General features: G+C 39.0%; 1 protein-coding gene across 10 annotated transcripts in view; it reads right to left on the reverse strand.

Moving 5' to 3' along the window:
• CEP162 (centrosomal protein 162) overlaps window positions 1-21,976 on the reverse strand; it is a 110,457-nt gene that overhangs the window by 2,156 nt on the left and 86,325 nt on the right. For all 10 annotated transcript variants that reach the window (XM_075862094.1, XM_075862093.1, XM_075862095.1 and 7 more), the window contains 8 exons: window positions 21,236-21,362; window positions 18,935-19,098; window positions 18,407-18,511; window positions 17,467-17,688; window positions 14,032-14,693; window positions 11,293-11,434; window positions 8,988-9,086; window positions 7,400-7,534 (listed from right to left, as the gene is read on the reverse strand). In XM_075862094.1, coding sequence (XP_075718209.1) covers window positions 7,400-7,534; window positions 8,988-9,086; window positions 11,293-11,434; window positions 14,032-14,693; window positions 17,467-17,688; window positions 18,407-18,511; window positions 18,935-19,098; window positions 21,236-21,362 — 1,656 coding nt within the window. The remainder of the gene's footprint in view (window positions 1-7,399; window positions 7,535-8,987; window positions 9,087-11,292; window positions 11,435-14,031; window positions 14,694-17,466; window positions 17,689-18,406; window positions 18,512-18,934; window positions 19,099-21,235; window positions 21,363-21,976) is intronic.

A 21,976-nucleotide genomic window follows, 5' to 3' on the forward strand; every position in this document is an offset into this window, starting at 1 on the left:
ATACGAGAGATCGCCCACACAAACCCAGCTTCTTCACCAACCTAGGCATGTCATCGGCCTTCAAAACGTAAGAATCTATTCAGTAAATATTGTATTAGTGCCTTTAGGGAACGATTGGAAAACATATTCGCTAATTGATGCTTGTGTTGCTGTAAGGGCGGATTTACACGAACGTGTAATACGTCCGTGCAACGCTCGTGTTTTTCACGTGCGTCGCACGGACCTATGCTAGTCTATGGGGCAGTGCAGACTGTCAGTGATTTTTGCGCAGCGTGAGTCCGCTGCGTAAAACTCACGACCGGTCCTCTATTTCGGCTTTTTTTGCGCATCACGCACCCATTGAAGTCAATGGGTGCATGAAAATCATGCGCACCACACGGAAGCACTTCCGTGGGACGCGCGTGATTCGCGCAACAGCAGTAACACTTTGTATGTTTGTAAACAGAAAAGTACGTGGTGCTTTTCTGTTTACATTCAAACAGTGTCAATGATGGCGGCTGAGCGAAAAGCACGCAGCCGCGCACCATATGATCATGACACACGGAGCTGTTAAGTGCATTTTGCACACACAAAACGCCGCATTTTTTGTGTGCGCAAAACGCACACATGTGTAAATCCGCCCTAAGGGGAACTGCATGAATATTAACCCCTTCCCAACATCTGCCATATACACGGCGCTGTCGGGAAGGGGTTCCCACAATGCGCAGTACCATTACGTGGCGGTAATAGTGCAGGCTCATCATCGCAGGGTGTCAGCTGTATGTTACAGCTGACACCCTGCTGTAACAGCCAGGACCAAAGCTAGTCCCCGATCTGGCTGATTAACCAATCAGAAGGTGGAATCAATAGAGATCGCAGCATCTGAGGGGTTTTTGCCCAGCGACGCAATCCTTTGGGTGCCGATGGTTGGTATGGCAACCGGAGGCCTAACAATGCCTTGTACAGAAGCCTATGAGGACCAATGGCGGATCATCATAGGGCGTTTTGGGTGGCCGCTCCCATGGTCGCCCAAAGTACAATATTGTTTTGTCACGTTTTTGCCACGAATCTCAGCAAAAAGGCATTGCATATATCCTGCAAAAGGACCTCTAGACAGAAGTGATGGGCAAAGATGTCTCACCAGGAGAAGTCACCATAACGGTCTGCGTCAGATGAAGAATAAAATAAAACGACTCCCATCAGAGAAGACATCATCTGTGAGTCACTGGATCTATAGGGGATCTGTCCCCTCTCCTGACAGGTCTGTTGTAGGAAATCCTTGTATTCTACATATCTTTGTGTACCCAGACAAATGTGTGTTACCATACCCATACCCTATTTGTCAATGCTCACACAAAAAGGTGGTGTTCATTATAGACACGGCAGAGCGGCGGTGGGGAAGGGGGGCCCAAGTTTTGGGAAGAGCCCAGGGCCTATGGTCTACTTAATCCGCCACTGATGAGGACCCGTCTCCGGAAAGTCCTCATATGCTTGTCGTCCGTGTACAACGGACAGCTCTAATATACTGCACTACATATGTACATAGTACAGTGTAGGGATCAGAGATGTAGGCCTTCGGGTCCCCTAGTGGGACAAAAAAAAAAAGTAAGTCAATAAAAATGTTGTAAAAAAAATACAAGTTTCAAGTTAAAAAAAAAAACAAATTGCCTTTTTCCCATAAGTCTTTTATTATTGGAAAAAGTTAAATAAAAAAAGCTATACATAATTGGTATCGCCACATCCGTAACGACACAAACTATTAAACTATTATGTAATTTATGCCGCACGATGAACGCCGTAAAAAAAAGAAAAAACGCCAGAATCACTGTTTTTAGGTCACATCTCATCCCAAAAAAATTTAATAAAAAGTGATCAAAAAGCCACATTTAGAACAAAATGGTACCAATAAAAACAGCCTGTCCCACAAAAAATAAAATAATCCCTGACACAGATTTGTCCACGCAAAAATAAAAGTTATGGGTCTTAGAATATTATGATGACACAGAAAACAAATGTTTTTTTTTTAAAAAGTGATTTGATTGTGCAAAAGCTGCAATACATGAATGCCAACAAAAAAATAATCCAGAATTACTTGTTTTTGGTTATTTCCTCTTCCTAAAAATGAAATAAAAAGTGATCAAAAAGTCATGTGCCCCAAAATGGTACCAATAAAACCTACAGCTTGTCTCACAAAAAACAAGCCTGCACACTGCTCCATCACCCGAAAAAAATTATACCACTAGTAATGTGGTGATGGAAAAACATCCCAATGTGCAGGTACGAGGGGAACATTCCTTTAATTTCAGGGCCCTAGTATTTAGGAACTAGGATGGCAAGGGAAATTACACATCGGCTGGAAGCGAGAGCGCCCGTATTATACCATGGCAATACTTTCCAAGCAAAATTTCCCAAATTACAAAGGAGGAAAAGTCCCCAAAAGGTGCAGAGTTGTACAACATGGGTGATAAGAAAGGACACAGTTTATCAGTGTGACTCCGCCTGCGCATAACAGATTGCCTCAGTGTTTTAACCCCTTAAGGACACAGCCTATTTTGGCCTTCAGGACACAGCCAATATTTTAAAATCTGACATGTTTCACTTTATGTGGTAATAACTTCGGAATGCTTTTACCTATTCAAGCGATTCTGAGATTATTTTCTCGTGACACATTGCACTTTGTTACTGGAAAAATTTGCTCAATACATTAAGTATTTAATTGTGAAAAACACCAAAATGTATTGAAAAATGTGCATTTTTCTAAATTTATATGTATCTGCTTGTAAGACAGATAGTAATACCACACAAAATTGTTGCTAATTAACATCACCCATATGTCTACTTTAGATTGCCATTGTTTTTAGAACATCCTTTTATTTGAAAATGTAGCTAATTTTTTCTAATTTCCACAAGGACTAAAAGGAGAAAATGCACCACTACTTTTGTAAAGCAAGTGAAATGGCGGGAAGGGGTTAAACATCTATGGATAGTTTTATTATTTACCACATTATACCTGCCTATTATGCCAGGATTTACTCCACACAGATTACATATGCCCCCACATAATAAATGGACTCCTATCCCCAGCAGACACCAAACAAATATTGCCACATACCCATTTGTTTTTTGGTTTTGCATTCAGGAGGTTTATATGGTATGCATATGGCAAAAGACTATAAAGTCATGATAGATACAAAAAAATGTTTATTCCAATATATATACCACATGTACAAATTTAAAACTATTTAAAATAGCATTCACATGCTAAATAAGCGGCCAAATGATGCCCCCACAGATCACCAACACCTACCAACATACGTAGCTAGTGGATGAATAATACCAGACCATTAGGATGCATGAAGCGTAGTATCCAAAGAGGGGACTGAAAGCCCCATGCATATCACCACTATATGGCTTCCTCAGGGGTATTTATGACATGGGGTACATTTTATGTCCCAGGACATAACTACTTTGCTATACCAGAAATCTGCATGTAGAATATTCTATCTAACACAATGAGTGCACGGTGTGCCCCCTCCTACGCCAACCTCTTCCTGGGATGGTGGGAGGCACATGTGTATCCGTTGGCACAATGCCAATGGCATGTAACCAAATGGTATCGTTATATCGATGACGCTCTGATTTTTTTGACAGGTACAGAAATAGAATGACAACTCTACATAGAGGAATTGAATAGAAATCCGTGAAATGTACATCTAACTGCGAAAATATTGAGAGATTGTTAATGTCTCTTTGCGATACAGAGTAGTCTTGACTTTATGTCCATTGATAATGACCTTTAGGTCCAGAAATTCAACCAACAGCCTTCTGCACTATCAAAGCTTTTATCCACAACATTTAAAGAATGAATACCGGAGGGACAATTTCTCAGAATCATAAGAAACTGCAGTGAAGAAAAGGACTTCAGGGATCACGCAAAAGAACTGAGAAATAGATTCAAGGTAAGAGGATACCCCCATAAGGTCATTACCGAGGCTTATCAGAGAGAATTTAACAGTGATAGGGCAGAAACATTAAGACCCAAAAATCTTATTCAATACAACAAACTTAGGGTCATCACAGCATACAACAACCAATGGCAAGGTGTGGCAAACATCTTAGACAAAAACTGGAATATCTTACTTTGAGAACCTAAACGGTCTCCACATATTACTGAAAGAACACTTCTGACGGCTAGAAGGGCTCGCACTCTTAGGCCGGGTTCACACACCCTATTTACGGACGTAATTCGGGCGTTTTAACCTCGAATTACGTCCGAAAATAGGGCTCCAATGCGCCGGCAAACATCTGGCCATTCATTTGAATGGGCTTTACGATGTTCTGTGCTGATGGTCATTTTTTTTACGCGCCGCTGTCAAAAGACGGCACGTAAAAAAAGACACCCGTGTCATAGAAGTGCCTGTCACTTCTTGGGATGTAATTGGAGACGTTTTCCATTGACTCCATAGAAAAACAGCTCCAATTACGTCCGTAATGGACGCTGCGAAAAACGCCTGCAACATGCCATTACGTCTGAAATTCCGCAGCTGTTTTCTCCTGAAAACAGCTCCGTAATTTCAGGCGTATCGGACGTGTACGTGTGAACATACCCTTAGAGACCACATTACGAGAAGTAATTTTGTCAGACACAACATATCTCGACAATCACCTTGGCAGGGAGGAATTTCAGTGGCCTCGCACTTTTTACAAAAGCACAGAGGTAAGACGACCAGTTTACAAGTCACGGGATTAGAACAGGTACAAACTAACATCACGGGGTGAAACATCATTCCCAAACTCTTACAACATGAATCCAGATGGATTTATAATTTAAAAAGCATGGTTCCTAGGGGCATGAATTAAGAACTTTTGTATACAGGATTCTATAAAATGTAACATATTATCTATATATGGGTGTATATGTAAATATATGTGTACAAATATGCATGTATATATGTTTATATATATTTAAAAATGTATTTATTTTTTTACACGGTTTGCAGCGATTTTATTACTTTTATTTTTCATATTACAGATCACTTAGCGGTTTTTTTTTGACACAAAGAATATTCTCATTTCAGGATTTATACACCCATCATCATCATCATCATATAAGCCTTTGCATGCTGTTATTATTTTCTGGTTTTCAGTTTGCATCATATTCACCAGTTATTTTTTATTATTATTATTGCCAGTTTTTTTCTGCCTGTATCAGTGATACAGATGTGGGTCCTTACAAAGTCACTAACTTTATATATCTCTCATGTGCTGTGGTACACCACAAAGATATGAGTGGTACATGTATTTCATATGTCGTGATGGGGTTTATAATATCCATTTAGGATTTATCACATTAATCATGACATGTATTTATGTATAGATCTGAGTATTTCAGATTAAACTGGGGATCGCAACTCAGTATTTCCTTGGACTTATGAATGATTATTTTGTTTTTGTTCTGGGTTGGCTGCCAAAATCGAATATGAAATATATGCTCATATTCAAATAGCTATATATATGGTTCTGTGCATAATGCAAAATAAATATCCTGATTGGTACCAATAAGCAGCGCCTGCTATGTACTTGTTCCTGTATGTGGTCTAATACACACACACACACACACACACACACACACACACACACACACACACACACACACACACACACTCTTAGATAGATAGATACTTTTCATTTTTATTTCCATAAAGAAATTGTTTCTGTAAATAATTTTTTATATATATCTTTTGGGTTTTTTCCTGTATATTAATACGAGGTTTACATTTTTGTATGGTAGATTATAATGCACATGAGAGTTAACCTCTATTTCACTTATAACTTTCATAAAGGCTACATTCACACGAGCGTGACAGATTTATGTGCGTAAAAAACGTGCGTAAATCTGTCCGTGTGCGTTGCGTTATGCATCAGTGTGCTTTGCGAGTGGCATGCATTTTTCACTCACTCGTAAGCATTTTTTTTTTTTAATGTATTGAATGCGTAAAAACGGATGTGCATACCTGTGCTGTACGTGGTTTTTACACACCCATTGGCTTCAATGGGCGGCTAGGTGGGTGAAACATAGGACATGCAGTGAGTTTCACTCAATGGACTCTTGCTGCATGAAAACCCACGCATGTGTGAACAGCCCCATTGAAATTAATGGGGCCATGTGATGTGCGTTGTTTCCATGCACAACACACAGACGAGAATCTCGTTTGTGTGAATGGGCCAAAATTGTATCTTAATTGAGATCACTCACTGGTATGATACCCATCACCGGGCATAATATGTGTGCAGTCTAGACTGCTCATAATAGTACATTGTATGCTACTTTATAGGAATTCCTAGTGGCCAAGCCTGGCTCTGGTGGACAAATATATTCGTATTCATGCCATTTGATTGTTAGACGTATTTTACGTCGTCACCCCCCATCCTGTCACACTGCACATGCGCAGAATGTCATGTCAGAGCATCTGTCTGTTGCACTGCACATGCACGGGGACCATTACGCTCAGTTCGGACGTTGGCCCTCGGAGCAGGCGCACTGCGTACAGACGGATGCCGACCAGCGCCATAGCATGGCGTTCACCTGGGAGAGGGAGTAGGTAAGTGTGATCGATTATACACACAGGTGAATTGAATAAATATTTAACACATTGAGTATATAAAACTAAAATGTACCCCATGTCAAAAATATCCCTGAGGAAGCCACATGGTGGCGATATGTGTGGGTCTTTCAGTCCCCTTTTCCCCATCTTTGGATACTACACTTCATGCATCCTAATGGTCTGGTATTATTTATCCATGTGGTATATTTATTAGAATAAACATTTTTTTGTGTTATCTATCATGGCTTTATAGTCTTTTTGCCATATACACACCCATTTGTTTTTTGGTTTTGCACATTAAACGGAAAAACCAGTAGAACTCCAAACAAAAAAACTACTAATCAAGCAAAATATATAGATATAGAGAGATATAGAGAGAGATAGAGTATATGTTGCCCCAGTGCTGGATTATTACATTGCTTATAACTGCTGTGTAATAGTTTCCATTATGCTGCAGCTTCTATGTTGGATAGATAGGAGGTAAATCCTGCTCTCCTATCTCTATGTGTGCAGTGTATAGAAGACATGATAGCCATTAGGCTCCACCCATTAGCTCACAGAAAACAGAGAATTAGAAAGACAGTCTGTAGAGGGGAAAACTGCTAAAAAAATAAAGGTATATATAATGGTCAGGTATTGTGTTATGCCCTATGTACACCCATTTGACTGCTTATTGTGAAAAGTTACCTGATAAGTTAGGTACGCTTTAATGATTGTTTCAATGTTAATAATTTTACACGGATTACAACAAATCAGTAACGTAAATAGCAATACATTTCAATTAGATGGCTTAAGTTAAGGTGCTGCTTCTTTACCTGTTGAAGTTCTTGCTCCCTTTGTGAATGCCTGATTTCCATGTGTTTGATTTTACTTTCCAGTGTTAAAAAGTGCTTCATTTCTGGACTGTGACATTCCTTGGCCATCCTTAGTTCATCCAGCAGTTTTGACATCTTTTAGACCGAGAGTAAAAAGGTTATCATGGATTGACTTCTTGAATACTACACCCAAGCCAAAAGTTTTAGAGGAGAGAAAGTGCTCCGCATAACATGGATATTCCAACTTTCATTGTTAACTAAACACTACTTTTGGATAGGATAAAATGATACAATGACAATGATAGCAATGATTTACATTAAAGCAGATATCCAACTGTCGTCTGAAAAAAGAAACGCAAGTCACTATCTTTATTTAGTACCTACCTGATATTTATTTCTTAAACCGTGACTACTTGGCTGCTTTTTACTCTGCGCCATTAGTTTACAGCTAAGATCACTGACAGAGCTGGTGTCTACAGGGATTTTAAGGTAGTCTGAAAAGCCCCTCCTGTTTCAGAGGCTGAAGTTGCCGCTCTCCCTTCCCTATGATTATACTGCAGCTCAGCAAGTGTGTTCTGTGATGTCTAAGCGAAAGCGCTAAAGAAAGTCAGAGCCTGTGGAATGGATTTCACATTATAGCAAGGGCAGAATTATTAGGAAATACAGGCAACTATAGCACCGGTAAGAAAAATCAGGTAATTGCCATATATACTGAAGTGAGTATCCGTAAGGAGAAACGTGGAGATCTGCTTGAAATATTTAACGCGAAACCTCTACTACTAATTAACCTTTGTGAAAGATCATATCTCAACATAGGATGCTAAAACTCGATTTCACATTGTACACAAAAGGATTTATATTCATTTTATAGACTTGTAGTCTTCTAGCTGAGCTGTAAAGTGTTTGCCAATTTTGGATGAAAGGAATATTGTGCTAAATAGAGCAGTGTTTGATTAAAATAAAGTTGTACAAGAACATGCCCATTAGGCTGCGTTCAACATCTGCGTCAGGGCTCCGTTCATGGATTCCGTCTGACCTTTCCATCAGGGGAACCCATGAACAGAATCCAAACGGAAACCATAGCTTTCCGTTTGCATCACCAGTGATTTCAATGGTGACGGATCCGATGCAAACGGTTTCCGTTTATCACCGTTGTGTAAGGGTTCCGTTGTTTGGACGGAATCAATAGCGCAGTCGACTACGGTATTGATTGCGTCAAAACAACGGAACCCTTACACAATGGTGACAAACTGAAAACATTTGCATCAGATTTTCACCATTGAAATCAATGGTGATGCAAACGGAAACCTATGGTTTCCACTTGTTTCAATTTGGATTCCGTTCATGGGTTCCCCTGACGGAAAGCTCCGACGGAACTTACGAACGAAGTCCCAACGCAGATGTGAATGCTAGCTTTACACCAAAAATTTGTACTGATAATATGCTAAAAAATACAAAACAATGTCAATATAATAAATTCTGTGTCAACATGTCAATGCTATATAATACATTCGGTTTCAATAGATTATTTCTAAACCAAGTTGTAAAATAATGCACATTTTGTTTGTGGTGGGTCAAGCACATGTACCTCCTTCTGTAGAGTTTCCTCCCGGATTCTTAAAACAGCCATGGTCTCTCTGTCCTTCTGTAGCTCAACAACTTGTTTTTGAAGGTGCTTTATGAGGATCTGCAGAGTTTTCAAAGTAATGAATGTTTGGCACAAATATTTTAACATGTACACAATAATAAAAGAAAAATAAATGTGTGTTATTAAAGGGGCTCTATCACTACAGTATTTAGAATCCATTTAATGTTTAAGTCAGTGAACGCTGTCAAAAGTTTTGACCCCTCAAAACGGCTAAAAGCGCTTAAAAGAGGATGGTGAGAGCAGTGTAACCATACCTGCAGTGACAGTCATTCAGATTGCATGACCGAGACACCGATATCTTAATACCCCCAGTGTTGCGATTGCAGGCGCTACTGAGGAGGCACCTACATATGTAGAAACTGAATGCTCCGCAGTCCCTCTCCCCTGATTGACGTCTCTAGCGTCCGATCAGGAGACTGCTAGAGCAGTTACTCAGAGCAGAGGGGGCGACTGCAGTGCCGGGACATTAAAACTACGATTTATGGGTCACCACAAGTATAGTTGTTCTGAACTCAGCTCTCCATACAGCGCTGTCAGCAGTTTTAAAGGGGCCAAACTGCTGACAGATTCCCTTTAAAGGCTAAATACACCTTTACATTTTATTTAATATATAAAAATGTCCATCAGTGTGTTTTGTGCAACTTTCTATATACGTAATAAAAATGATGTTTACTTTCTGAGATACAGCTGCATTGTATCCTGTATGCAGAGCAGCTGTATCTAGCGCTGAAACCCGAACCGGTCAAGTCAGCGGCTCTGACGGGTTTAGTGAATGCGGGTCCTGTGTGCCTCGAACACGCACGATCGCGCTGTTACCGATCACATCTAAGTTTTTAACTTAGATGTGACTGATAACAGGTGGACCCAATGACACTGAACCAGTCAGTACCGCTGAACTAACGGATACAGGTTCAGCTGCCCTGTATACAGAATACAAAGCAGATGTATCTCAAAGTAAAAATTATTTTTAATAAAAAGTATTTTGAAAGTTGCACAAAACACACTGATGACGAGGATACGAGAGTAGTGTAAAAATACAACAAAAAACACAGATCAGGCAGCACATTTTTAAATCGAGTACAATATAAAATTTCAGTTTTAGGATCTATTCACGGCGCAGTCATATTGCGATTTTTGCCATGGTCTTATCGCAATTTAGTGAAAATTGCAGCAAAAAAAACACTATATGATTCCAAAATGTGAATAGACCTTAGAACCCTTTTAACCACTCAATTCAGGACTACAGCCAAACAATAGCATATGTATCATCAGGAACAGCCTTAGGGGTGTGCGACCTGTGCGAGTGCACAGGACGCTACACCCTCACAGCATGTAGGGGGCGCCACTGGGCTCTGCATCTGCTCTGTCCTCTGCTGTTAGTTAAACACACGGAGTAAAGAAGAGCCGAGGAGCAAGAACATGTTCCAGTATGTGCGTGTGTGTGTATATGTGTGTCTGCATGTGTATATAGGTCTCTTTGTAAGGGAGTGTTCAGTATTAAAGTAAAACAAATAAAAGGAAGAGAATTGTGCTGCCCCCTATATACTATGCTGGCCTGAAACACTACATTTTCATAAATGGTTATCTATAAAACTTTAATAAGATTATTTCCATGAATTAATTGTCATGAATATATTAAAGTGTTTCTCCAGTTTGGAGGTGCACTGCATGACATAAATAAATAAAAACAAATAAATAAATATATTACATATACACGTGTGTGTGTGTGTGTGTCTGTGTCTGTGTGTGTTACATAGGACTGCAGGTAACTCTTCTACATTATCTGCACTGTGTATATATGTGCCTGCGTGTGTATGTTTGTGTCTGTATGTGAATGTGTCTTTGTGCTTCTGTATATAGGTGCCTATATATGTGCCTTTTATGTATTTCTATATGTTCCTGTCTGTATTTATGTGCCTGTGTGTGTGTGTCTGTATATATGTGTCTGTATGTCTATAGATTTGCCTTTATGTATGTATATATTCCTGAATATGTGTATATATATTTGCCTGTTTGTCTAAATATGTGCCTTTATGTATGTACAGTATATATGTTCCAGTATGTGGCATGTCTATATATGTGGTTAATTTTTGTTTTTTGGAGGGCGGCAATTGAGAGTCCCTCGCAGGACGCCATCCAACCTAAGGCCGGCCCTGTGTATTATAATACGCCAGTGAATATAACCTGTACAATAATTACATTCATTTAATTCTATAAATAAAAGGTAAGGTCATTAACTGCTTACCTCTTGAGTTGAAATTTTACGGCTTAACTCAGCCACTCTAGAGGAAGAATGTTCTAATGCCTGCTGACAAATGAGCTTTTCCATCTCTCTCTGGTGTGACTGTTTAAGTGATGCAACTTGTTCAGCTGCCTCTTCGTTTAACCTGCAAATCAACATGAAAATGGATTGGATGTTTTCAAAGTCGAAACAGGAGGTGAAAAATAAAAATTGTTAATAAATTCTGAATTCTTGCATTGCAGTGGACGTAGCAACAGTTTACTGAAGTTTGGTACTTAGTAAGGGCTTGTACAGAGAGGTGGTGAAGCTGGCTCTAAAAGGTAGACTGCTCATATGGGGTTCCTGATGAAATCCACATAGCTGGAATGTATTACCTGAATATATATATATAGTTTTTTGTCAATTAATTAAAGATAAACACAACCATTCTTTTTCCTAATCTGTTTGTATATATTTTATTTTCTTCACATGTTTATGGAGCAGACCTGTCGCACGGTAATAAGAAACCTCAGTCAGAAAACTACCTATTGACTTGTATGGGAGTGTGTTGAGGGCATGCTCTGTGACCAGTGCAGAGATTATTCTGTAGGGAGGTGAAGCAGGGGAACTGTATCCATCACCTATTGTCTATTATAAAGCTGGAGGCAGATAACCAGATCACAGAATAGAGGTTTTACCTTTCATTGTAATCCTTTTGTGATAATGAGATGACTACTGAAAAGTTGGAGAGCGCAGTGCATTCGAAGACTTAACTTGAATTAATGACGTTGTGGCACAGGGACCACACCATTAGTTCCTTAAATTGCGTTGGGCAGTCGGGAAGTAGTTACCAAAAAACCTTGACTTAAATAGGTAATTTTCTGGCAATACATCTTCAAGAGAACTGATAGAGGGCTGTAACTAGTGGAAAACAATGAGCATACAATATGTACAATTGTAAAGGTGACAGGTAATTATGCGCACTGTAAAAAAGTACTACCATTGCCTACATTTTTCGATGGGGTCATTCTATTATGCAGAAAAATAAAAGAATGGTCTCCCTTTATAATACAGCTGTCCTTCACTTTACAAATTACTTTTTTCCAAGATTTCCAGAGCCACGATTGGAAATCAATAATATTGTTATGTAAGATCATAGTGGTATGTTCACAAAGGGGGATACGCTGTGTAAAAGTACACAGCGTATCTGTCCTGGATCCCGCAGGGAATTCTAGCTCAAAAACCGCACCAAATTGTGGTGCAGTTTTTCGTGTGGAATGTCCACTGCGGAAAACAGCAGGTTAAAAAAAAAAAAAATTCTAATAACTAATGCTTACTCGTAGTCATGGCGATGCGTCCCTCTGATGTCCAGCAGCCCGGCCTCCTGGGGTGACGTTTCATCCCATGTGACTACAGAAGCCTGTGATTGGCTGCAGTAGTCACATGGGATGAGACGTCATCCCAGGAGGCTGGGCTGCATGGAGAAGCATAGAGATCTGGAAAAGTATAGCCTTTTTTTATTTTTCTGAGATATAATTTTTTGTGGCGGAATTGCAGTTTTTCCACCACAAAAATCGCAATATTTGCAATTTGTTGCGGGTTTTACTTCCCCATTGAATTCAATAAGAAAAACTCAAAACATAAAACCAGCGATTCCGCAAAATTAATTGACATGCTGCGGATTAAAAAAACGCACTGAAGGTCAATTTATGAACGTTTTTTCAGCTGATTTTTTATGCAGCGTGTGGATGAGATTTGTTCACATCTCAGACTCTGCTGCTACTGCATTACACTGCGGATTCTCCGCAATTAAATACGTTGCGGGAAATCCACAGTATTTACGCTACATGTGAACATACCCTAATTCCAAAATAAAGAAGGAAGCAAAGAAAACTAAAAGAAAAACAAAAAAGACAGGTAAAACAATGATAAAACTTTGATCCCATTTGTCTCATATTACAAATATAATGTACACTCTGCTGTCCACCTCCTGTTGTCAAGCAAAATCCATCCTTAGTTACAGAGCAGTCTCTCTTCACTGCCTGCCTATAGAAGTCTATGGAGAGGGGAGGGGGAGCAGGAGAAGGGAGCAGGGAGCAGAGAGAAAAAGACCTAATAGACTTCTATAAGCAGCATGTTTATGAGGGGAAGGAGCAAAGTGAGAGACACAGATGTGCTTCTGGTAAGATTTATTTGTCACCCCAGTGCTGGATTCTCAGTCACGCTGCTCCTTACTACAGTATAATGTCCTCCATGCTGCTGTAGCTTCTATATATGTATATGATAGAGATAGGGGAGCAGGATTCTCCTCCTCTATGTGTAGTGTATAGAAGACATGATAGCCGTTAGGCTCCGCCCACTTGTTCAGAGACAAACGAGAATTAGAGAGAGCCTGCAGAGGGGAAAACATTTTTCCATTGATACATCTTACTATAGTCCTGTATATTAAATGTATAGGTATAGATGCAGGATTTGATTGATAAAGATTTTTTTATGATTTTATTAAAGAAAAAAAATGTATAAACTAATTTGCACTGTAGTACTAATCTAAGTTATATTCTTACAATAGGGCCAAGCTGTTTTTTTCATTGTAATTTTTTTGCAAAGTTAAGAACATACTACAGTGTACTCCATGTGGTTGTTACCCTTCATTCAAATTTACCTTAAAGTCCATTTATACATGAAGGCTGCTTGTTTTTTTTTTAGATCATTAAATAATCTGGAGCCAACTTTTAAAATATGAGGCTTGAAATTATAGGTTACCTTTTTAAAGCATACTCCGCATTAACCAGAGAAGTTTCATATTGTGTAATTTGTTGGTTCAGGTCTTGAGATAATTTGAGCACCTTAGCCTCGAGTCTGTGATTTTCTTGTTGCAGATCAGTAATCTGAAACTCTGTAAACATGTCTGGCTTATATAGTTTATCATCAAGCACTGCAGAAAAGTGTTCTCTCTCTATTGTGTTTCCACTGACAGGTGGTAAAATACCAGCAGTCATAACCATGTGCTTCTTTTTGTTATTGACTGTACTTGAATGGGGCTTAACAGACAGCATCGTCATCCTTTCTTTTTGAAGCCGCTCCACTGTTTTTGAGAGCTCTTGAACCTCCTTACTTTTAGTAACAAGTTCCTGGTGAAGTCTTGTCAATCTTCCTTGATCAGGAATCTCCTCCATGAAACTATTTGACTTCATGTTTTCTTTTTTAAGCATTAATTTATGTTCTAGAAAAATATTCTTTGCTTTGAGGGTCTCCATTTCCTTTTGCAAATTCATTACTGTGGTGTGGTGAGCATCCTTAAATATAGAAAGTTCTTGCTCAAGGGCTTTAACTTTTACTGTGTTGTCTAGTTTCTTTTGTGGTTCACTTAGGGGTCCCCGAGCAAGTATTTCCTCGAGCTCAATTATTCTACTCTCATACTGTATCTAAATACAAATAAAAAGAAAATCAATTGTTAGTAATAGCACTATTAAATAAAAGAAAAACAAACCCAAACAACACAGCACTAAAATTATTGTGTACAGAACCAGTCACAAGAGTCCTAAAGTTCATTTATGGCTTTGCTCAAACTACCTTCTTTCCCTTTCTGTCGGGGATTTGGTATTTTTGATGGAAATAACGTCCTGGTCTGCAGCGCTATTGTTGCTGTCAAAAACACTAACCCTGACAGGAACCTGATGGACCCCATTATAAGTCAATGGGATCGGTCAAAATTGGTTAAGACCAATTTGAAAACAGATCCATCATAGCTGTCGGTTATGAACAGAAGCCACGACACTACTGTGAACAGATCATTACAGTACTAGTGGGCAGTGTTCATAAAGAAATCCAGCAGGAAACTCAGCTGATCAAAGAAATGTATACATAGATTCCTCTTCCATAATACGGAAAATAATGAGTAAGCATTAATACTAAACTAATGAAAAATGAATGTTCATACACATTCATTGTTCCAAACTAAAATATCCAAAATTATGTTGGATAATGTTACTGACTCAAATGTGTTCCTTAACCCCTTACTGATATTTGTCCCTGTCCCTGTCATATAATCGGGATAAACGGGATAAACCATTAGCCTGCTCCATACTCCTAACGGGATAAGCCGTTTCATTGCAGGTAAAAGCTGTATATTACAGCTGACACCTTACTCTAATGGCCAGAATCAGGGATAACGCCAACCCGTCCACCTAAGCTCTTAGATGCTGTGGTTAATAGCAACCGTGACATCTAAGCCATTACACAAAGGGCAACTCCCTCTGTCACCGTCACCCCTGCATTGCCGTAGGATGAATGCCATAGAAAAATGTTAAAAAAATTATATTAATTGTCGTTTTTTGGTCACCTTAACTCCCCCCAAGAAATGGAATAAAAAGTGATCAAAAAGCGCATTTACCCCAAAATGGTACCAATAAAAAAACGACAGTTCACTTGCCAAAAAAAAAAGTCATCACACAGCTCCATCGAAAAAAATAAAATAAATTATTGGTCTCATAATATGATGGCACAAAACTAAATTTGTAATTTTTAAATAGTTTTTGTTTTGTAAATTAGTAAAACAAAAAAAAAAGAACTATATAAAAACATATATAACATGTCACTTTTACCACTTGGTGAACGCTGTAAAAATGTAAATAAAAAAAGAACTATGGAGGAATTGCTGTTTTTTTTCCCCCATTCTACCCTGCCAAATAATTTTTAAATGTTTCCCAGTACATTATACAATACATTAAATTGTGCCAATAAACTGCACCGTGTCCTGCAAAAATAAACAAAAAAAACAAAAACACTCATAAGGATATGTCGGCAGAAAAAGAAGTTAATGGTTTTGGAAGAGAGAGAGGAAAAAACAAGAATTAGAAAGACAAAAAAATGGCTCCAGCGGGAAGGGGTTTCCTGGGAATACGGTAACTTTTGTTAAATGCACAAACTTACATTTTTCAAAAAATCAGTGCCTTACTCATTAAGCGTTTCTTCTTTGGGCACCACTACACCTATTTGTAAAACCCTGTAGGTTTTACAAACGAGAGCCAGAGGAGAATTTTTTTAATAAACCCGTATTAGTAAGTCACACAGATCTATCTATTAAATTAGTTGAATACTTTCAAAATACGAGACACCACACCTTGATAGTGAAAAAAGTGGATTTATTCACCACATGCTATTAAATGAGTTGCAAAAATAGAATCCAGCAGCACAGGCTTAAATGAAAAGGGGTGCAAGCCTTAGGGAACTGACCACTGTCCCTCTAGACAAAAAGCAGTAAATAGGCAGCACTCAACTTTTGGGGTAAATAAAGCACCCTCTTTTTTCACTAGAAGCCTTTGTGAGTGCTGCGTATATACTGCTTTTTTTTTTTAATTAAATGAGTTGGTGATCATCTGCTATTGCTGGGAGAAAGTGCTCTTGGCTGCAGGGGAAATGTGGTAAATCATTGAGCCTATGCAAGAAAAGAGCTGCTTTCTGCTCCGGCTAGAAGCAGGGAATGGTTCCCAAGTGGGCCTAACCATGACATCCATATCCCTAATAATGCATAATTGTAGACAAAATTCACCATATCCCTGAAAAACTCCTTTAAAAGGGTAACTAAATGTTCAACAAACTTCTGACACGTCATAGTGACATGTTAGAAGTTTTGATCGCTGGGGGTCCCCCACCGATCGCTAAAACAAAGCAGCAAAAGCGCTCGTGTGAGCGCTGAGCCGCTTAGTTTCCGTTCGTCATTTCTCGGAAAGCCGATGTAGTGGTGTACGGCCTCATAGACTTTCTATTCAGTCCGTACACCAACTTCTCAGCTTTCCGAGAAAAGCCGAAGAGAAAGCAAGCGGCTCAGCGCTCATACAAGCGCCTCTGCCACTTTGTTTTAGCGATCGGTGGCGGTCTCAGTGCTCAGACCCCCAGCAATCAAAACTTCTGACATGTCACTATGACATGTCAGAAGTTTGTTGAACGTTTAGTTACCCTTTAAATAACGAGACCTAAAACGTTATGAAGCAACCTATAAAGAAATGCCACCTCCTTTAGATACGCTATACAACAGTGCAAAAAAAAAAAAAAAAGAGAAAAAACAAGATTGTGCTTCCCAGTTGAACAATCTCTTCATTTAATGGTGTTTTTTTGGGCTGAAAAGCCCTTTAATGACATTACTTTTTAATGATATTCTGAAGAATGACAGGAATCTTTGATAAAATGAAATCTTACCTTGACTTTTTGAAAATGTTGCTCCATGCTGCGCAGACTTTTCTTTGCTTCTTCATCTTTGCTTTCAAGGTCATTTTCTAATTTTTGGATCCTTCTTTCCAAATAGCCTACTGTATTACTTTTTGAGGATTTGTCTGTTTCAGACGCTGCTGCAGCTGCAAACATGAGTGCAGGTATAGAGTTGGGGTGTCTTCTCTTAATAATTGCTTCCATTTCTTTAACCTGTTGGAAACACAGAATAAGATGATGATTAAACACACAATTTCTAAATTCTAAGGTTACGCAACAAAAAAAACCAAACCAATCAAAAAGGCTCATGGTAAAGTCCGCTTTGTGAATGCTGGAATTATATGTGTAATTGAGAGTTAAGCGTTGACCTATGAGCTTTATACATACTGTACATTTGTGTGAATAAGGCCTATTGTGGATTCACACTGAAACTGATCCACGGAAACTTTCTCACTTGATTTTATGCTGCATTCTGCACGTGTCTAATTTCCATACGGTGAAGCTCCAATTACAGATGGTTCTAATAAAGTGGCCATTGAGTGTATCACCATATGCAAAAGAAGTATACATCCAAAGTTCTGCACTACCTATGTAGCCAACATCTCCAAATGTCCTTCATATATGTACTATTGGATAACTCCGTCAATAAAACTACAGTTCAGCTCTGCTGATATTATATCATCTAAAGACAATTTACATGTTTATGGGAACTAGACGAGGGTTACCATTGGGTTAAGAAACGGTCACGAAGGATCTAATTGTTTTTATCAGCAAATGGGAATCAGATGCCGAAAAGCATCCTTGTACTAATGAATTAACAAGAAATATACCTCCACTGCGGTTTGTGAATTACCTTTATCCTGCCCACATCTGCCGGCGCCCAGAAGTGACCTATTTTTGTTATTACTCCTTAAAAGGAAAAACATTTCACCTGTCTCTCAAGATCTTGAATACGTTTGGCATCTGCAGCTCTGTCCTTTAGACGATTCTGTTGTTGGACAGATTTATTTCCAGCATCGTGTCTTAGCTTTTCAACCTTGGAATAAGAAAAAATACGTATACAATCTGAACAGCTTAGATTTCTATTATGCTACTACCGCTCAATTCATAATAATTGCCTTCTATTAAAGCAGTTGTTTCACCACAGAGAACCCCTTTAATTCAAATGAATAACAATCTATGTGATATATGGACGGCTCCAGTCCACCAGAGCATGAGAAGCTGCTTGTAAGTGGATCTCCGCACGAACTCATAGAAAATACTTCCCAAGCAGTACTCTTTTTCTATGACGTCCATATGCTTATAGATGATTATTACCAGTCACGTCTCGAAATCGATGGGGGTCCAAGCAGCAGCACTCCATTGATCAGACTTTTATGAAATGTCTAATTGACAAGTCATAAAATTCATTTTTGGAACAGCCCTGAATTGGTAATAAACATTTATAGTCAAAGTATACCTGAATCTTCAGACTTTCTATTTGTTCATATGCATCTTTAAGTCGCCCAGCATCTTTATCCAGTATATCTTGGTTTTCTGCAAACCACTGTAACCTTTTATTCAGTCGCGCAATTTCCTTCTTGTAAGTCTCTTCCATATTTTTAATTTCGTATGATTTATCATCTATAAACAAGCAGGGATTATCAGTGATATTTTCCTGAATAACAAAGTTTGGTAGACATAAGCAATTAAATGGTAAATAAAACCGCATAAACTTAATATTACGACTGCACCATCGGATATCTTCCATGAATTCCTAATTGTTTGCATAAAAAAAACTGGAGAGCTCAATTTGTATGCACCATATTTTACGGTCAAAATGTCTAGAGAAAATTTCTGTACATTACTTATTAAATGGAGTGAAATTGTTAATTGATCAGCATGTGTATGGCCATCTATCAACTACACAAGTATTCCAGCTCCTAACAATGCATTCCAAGAAACAGACAGATAGGGAGATTTTAGGCAAATGCACAACAGTAGTAAGACAGGGGCTATACAGACTTATTTTTGTAGTGAGCGATTTAATCTCTGTCTATAGGAATGCATTAGACTAGAGCGATTTATCTCCCTACAAAAAAAATATCACTGTGATATTGTTGTGATAAATAGCTGTCCGTAGGACTACATGGAGTAGCTTGAAAATCTCTTCAAAATTGCTCCATCCAAATCGATTTTCTAGCCATTTATTTTATTTTTTTAAATCGCTATATGCTGGGATTTCAGAGCTACACACTTGTATAGCTTGAAAATCTCTGCAAAATTTCTCCACTCAATGCATTCATATAGACAGCAATTAAATCGCGCACTACAAAAATAAGTCTGTCTAGCCTTAGCCTAATAATGAGCTACAATCTTGGCCAAAATTTTGAGACAAACAAACTTTGGTTTTCACAAAGTTTGCTGCTTCAATTTTTATAGTGGCAGGTTGCATTCCTTGCCATGAAAATTAACTTAATCACAAAAAAAAAAACATTTCCACTGCATTTCAGCTCTGCAACAAAATGACATGCTACCATAATTTCAGTGATATTTTCGTTAGCTCAGGAGAAAGTATTAACAAGGATAAGGCAGCTGATATCACTCAGTCATGCTGATTGAATTATAAGAGCAGACTGGTTGCTTTAAAAGGGGGATGGCGCTTGAAATCATTGTCTTCTTCTGTTAACCATGGTTACCTACAAGGAAACACGTGCAGTCATCATTGCGTTGCATCAAAAGGGCTTTACAGGCAAGTACATTGCTCCCTGTAAGATCATCAAGAACTTCTAGGAGAGAGGTTGAATTGCTGTGAAGAAGGATTCAAGGCGCGCAAGAAAGTCCAGCAAGTGCCAGGACCGTCTCTTATTCAGCTATGGGATAGGTTTAACACCAGTGCAGGGCTTGCTCAGGAATGGCAGTAGGCATGTGTCAGAGCATCTGCACGCACAGTGCAGGAAGTACAGAGATTGGACTGCAGAGGAGTGGAGTGAAGTTATTTTCTCTGATGAAGCTCCCTTCAGGCTGTTTGGGACATCTGTAAGAATGATTGTTTGGAGAAGAAAAGGTGAGCGCTACCATGAGTCCTGTGTCATGCCAACAGTAAAGCACCCTGTGACCATTCATGTGTGGGGTTGCTTTTCATCTAAGGGAGTGGGCTTACTTACAATTTTGCCTAAGAACATTTCCATGAATACAGAATGGTATCTAAACATCCTCCAAGAGCAACTTCTCCCAACGATCCAGGAGCAATTTGGTGATGAACAATGCTTTTTCCAGCATGATGGAGCACTAAGTCACAAGGCAAAAGTGATAACTAAGTGGTTTGGTGAACAAAACATTGAAGCTCCCCAGATCTCAATCCCATTGAGACCCTGTGGTCAATCCTCAAAAAGCAGGTGGACAAACAAAAACACAGTAGTTGTCATAAACGCCAAGCACTGATTAGGCAAGAATGAGTTGCCATCAGTTTGAATTTGGCCCAGAAGCTGATATCCAGCATGCCAGGGCTAATTGGAGAAGTCTTGAAAAAGAAGGGTCAACACTGTAAATATTGAGTCTTTGCATAAACTTTGTCATTAAAAGTTTAAAAACACATGAAATGCTTATAATTATACTTCAGTATATCACAGAAACATCTGACTAAATGATCTGAAAACACTGAAGCAGCAAACTTTGTGAAAACCAAAATTTGTGTCAGTCTCAAAACGTTTGGCCAGTACTGTAAGTTCTACATGTAAACGCATAAATAAGACACAACTGTACATTTAAAATGTGTTACCTGAATTGTTGGCTAACTGGCCTTTCAGCAGATCACGTTCTTTCTTCATTTGAAACAGGTCTACTTCCAATGCCTGTTTATCCTTCTTGTACCTAGCTATATCTTCTAGCAAATTGCATTCCCTTTTCTGTTTACAAACATAATACAAATTAAAAATACATACCCCCACAAAATATTTAAAAAAATCTTTATAATTTTCTTGAGGAAAGAAATGACTATTATTCAATAGATTTATATAACATCAACACTATAAAATCTAATGTCAGCTGAAAGAAAAGGTTGTTTTTAAGTAAGTACAGCAGAGAGGGTCATTATCGGTTAACCACCGCTGCTGAAAGCATTAAGCTGGTGTCATATGGGGCATGCCATTTAGAGAAGATTGATGTAAAAGTACTTTTTATGGCATTAACTCCTTAACGCCGAAGGACGGATATATCCGTCCTCAGCAGCTGCCAGTTCGCGCAGGAGGACGGATATATCCGTCCTGTGATCGCGTGGGTACTGTCACTGTACCCACACGATCAGCGGCAGGAGCACGGCTGTTCTACACAGCCTGGCTCCTGCTGCAACTGCCGGAATCGAAGCGCGCGCCGATTCCGGCAGTTTAACCCAATAGTTTAACCCAATAGTGACAGCGGCATCTAATGTGTTTGACAGAGGGAGGGAGCTCCCTCTGTCACCCGATCGGCGCCCCCGGAAACAAATCGCGGGTCGCCGTCGGGTTTCCCTGACAGCCGGGGG

This window comes from Rhinoderma darwinii, chromosome 4 (genome assembly GCF_050947455.1).
Source record: "Rhinoderma darwinii isolate aRhiDar2 chromosome 4, aRhiDar2.hap1, whole genome shotgun sequence".
Taxonomy (NCBI): domain Eukaryota; kingdom Metazoa; phylum Chordata; class Amphibia; order Anura; family Rhinodermatidae; genus Rhinoderma; species Rhinoderma darwinii.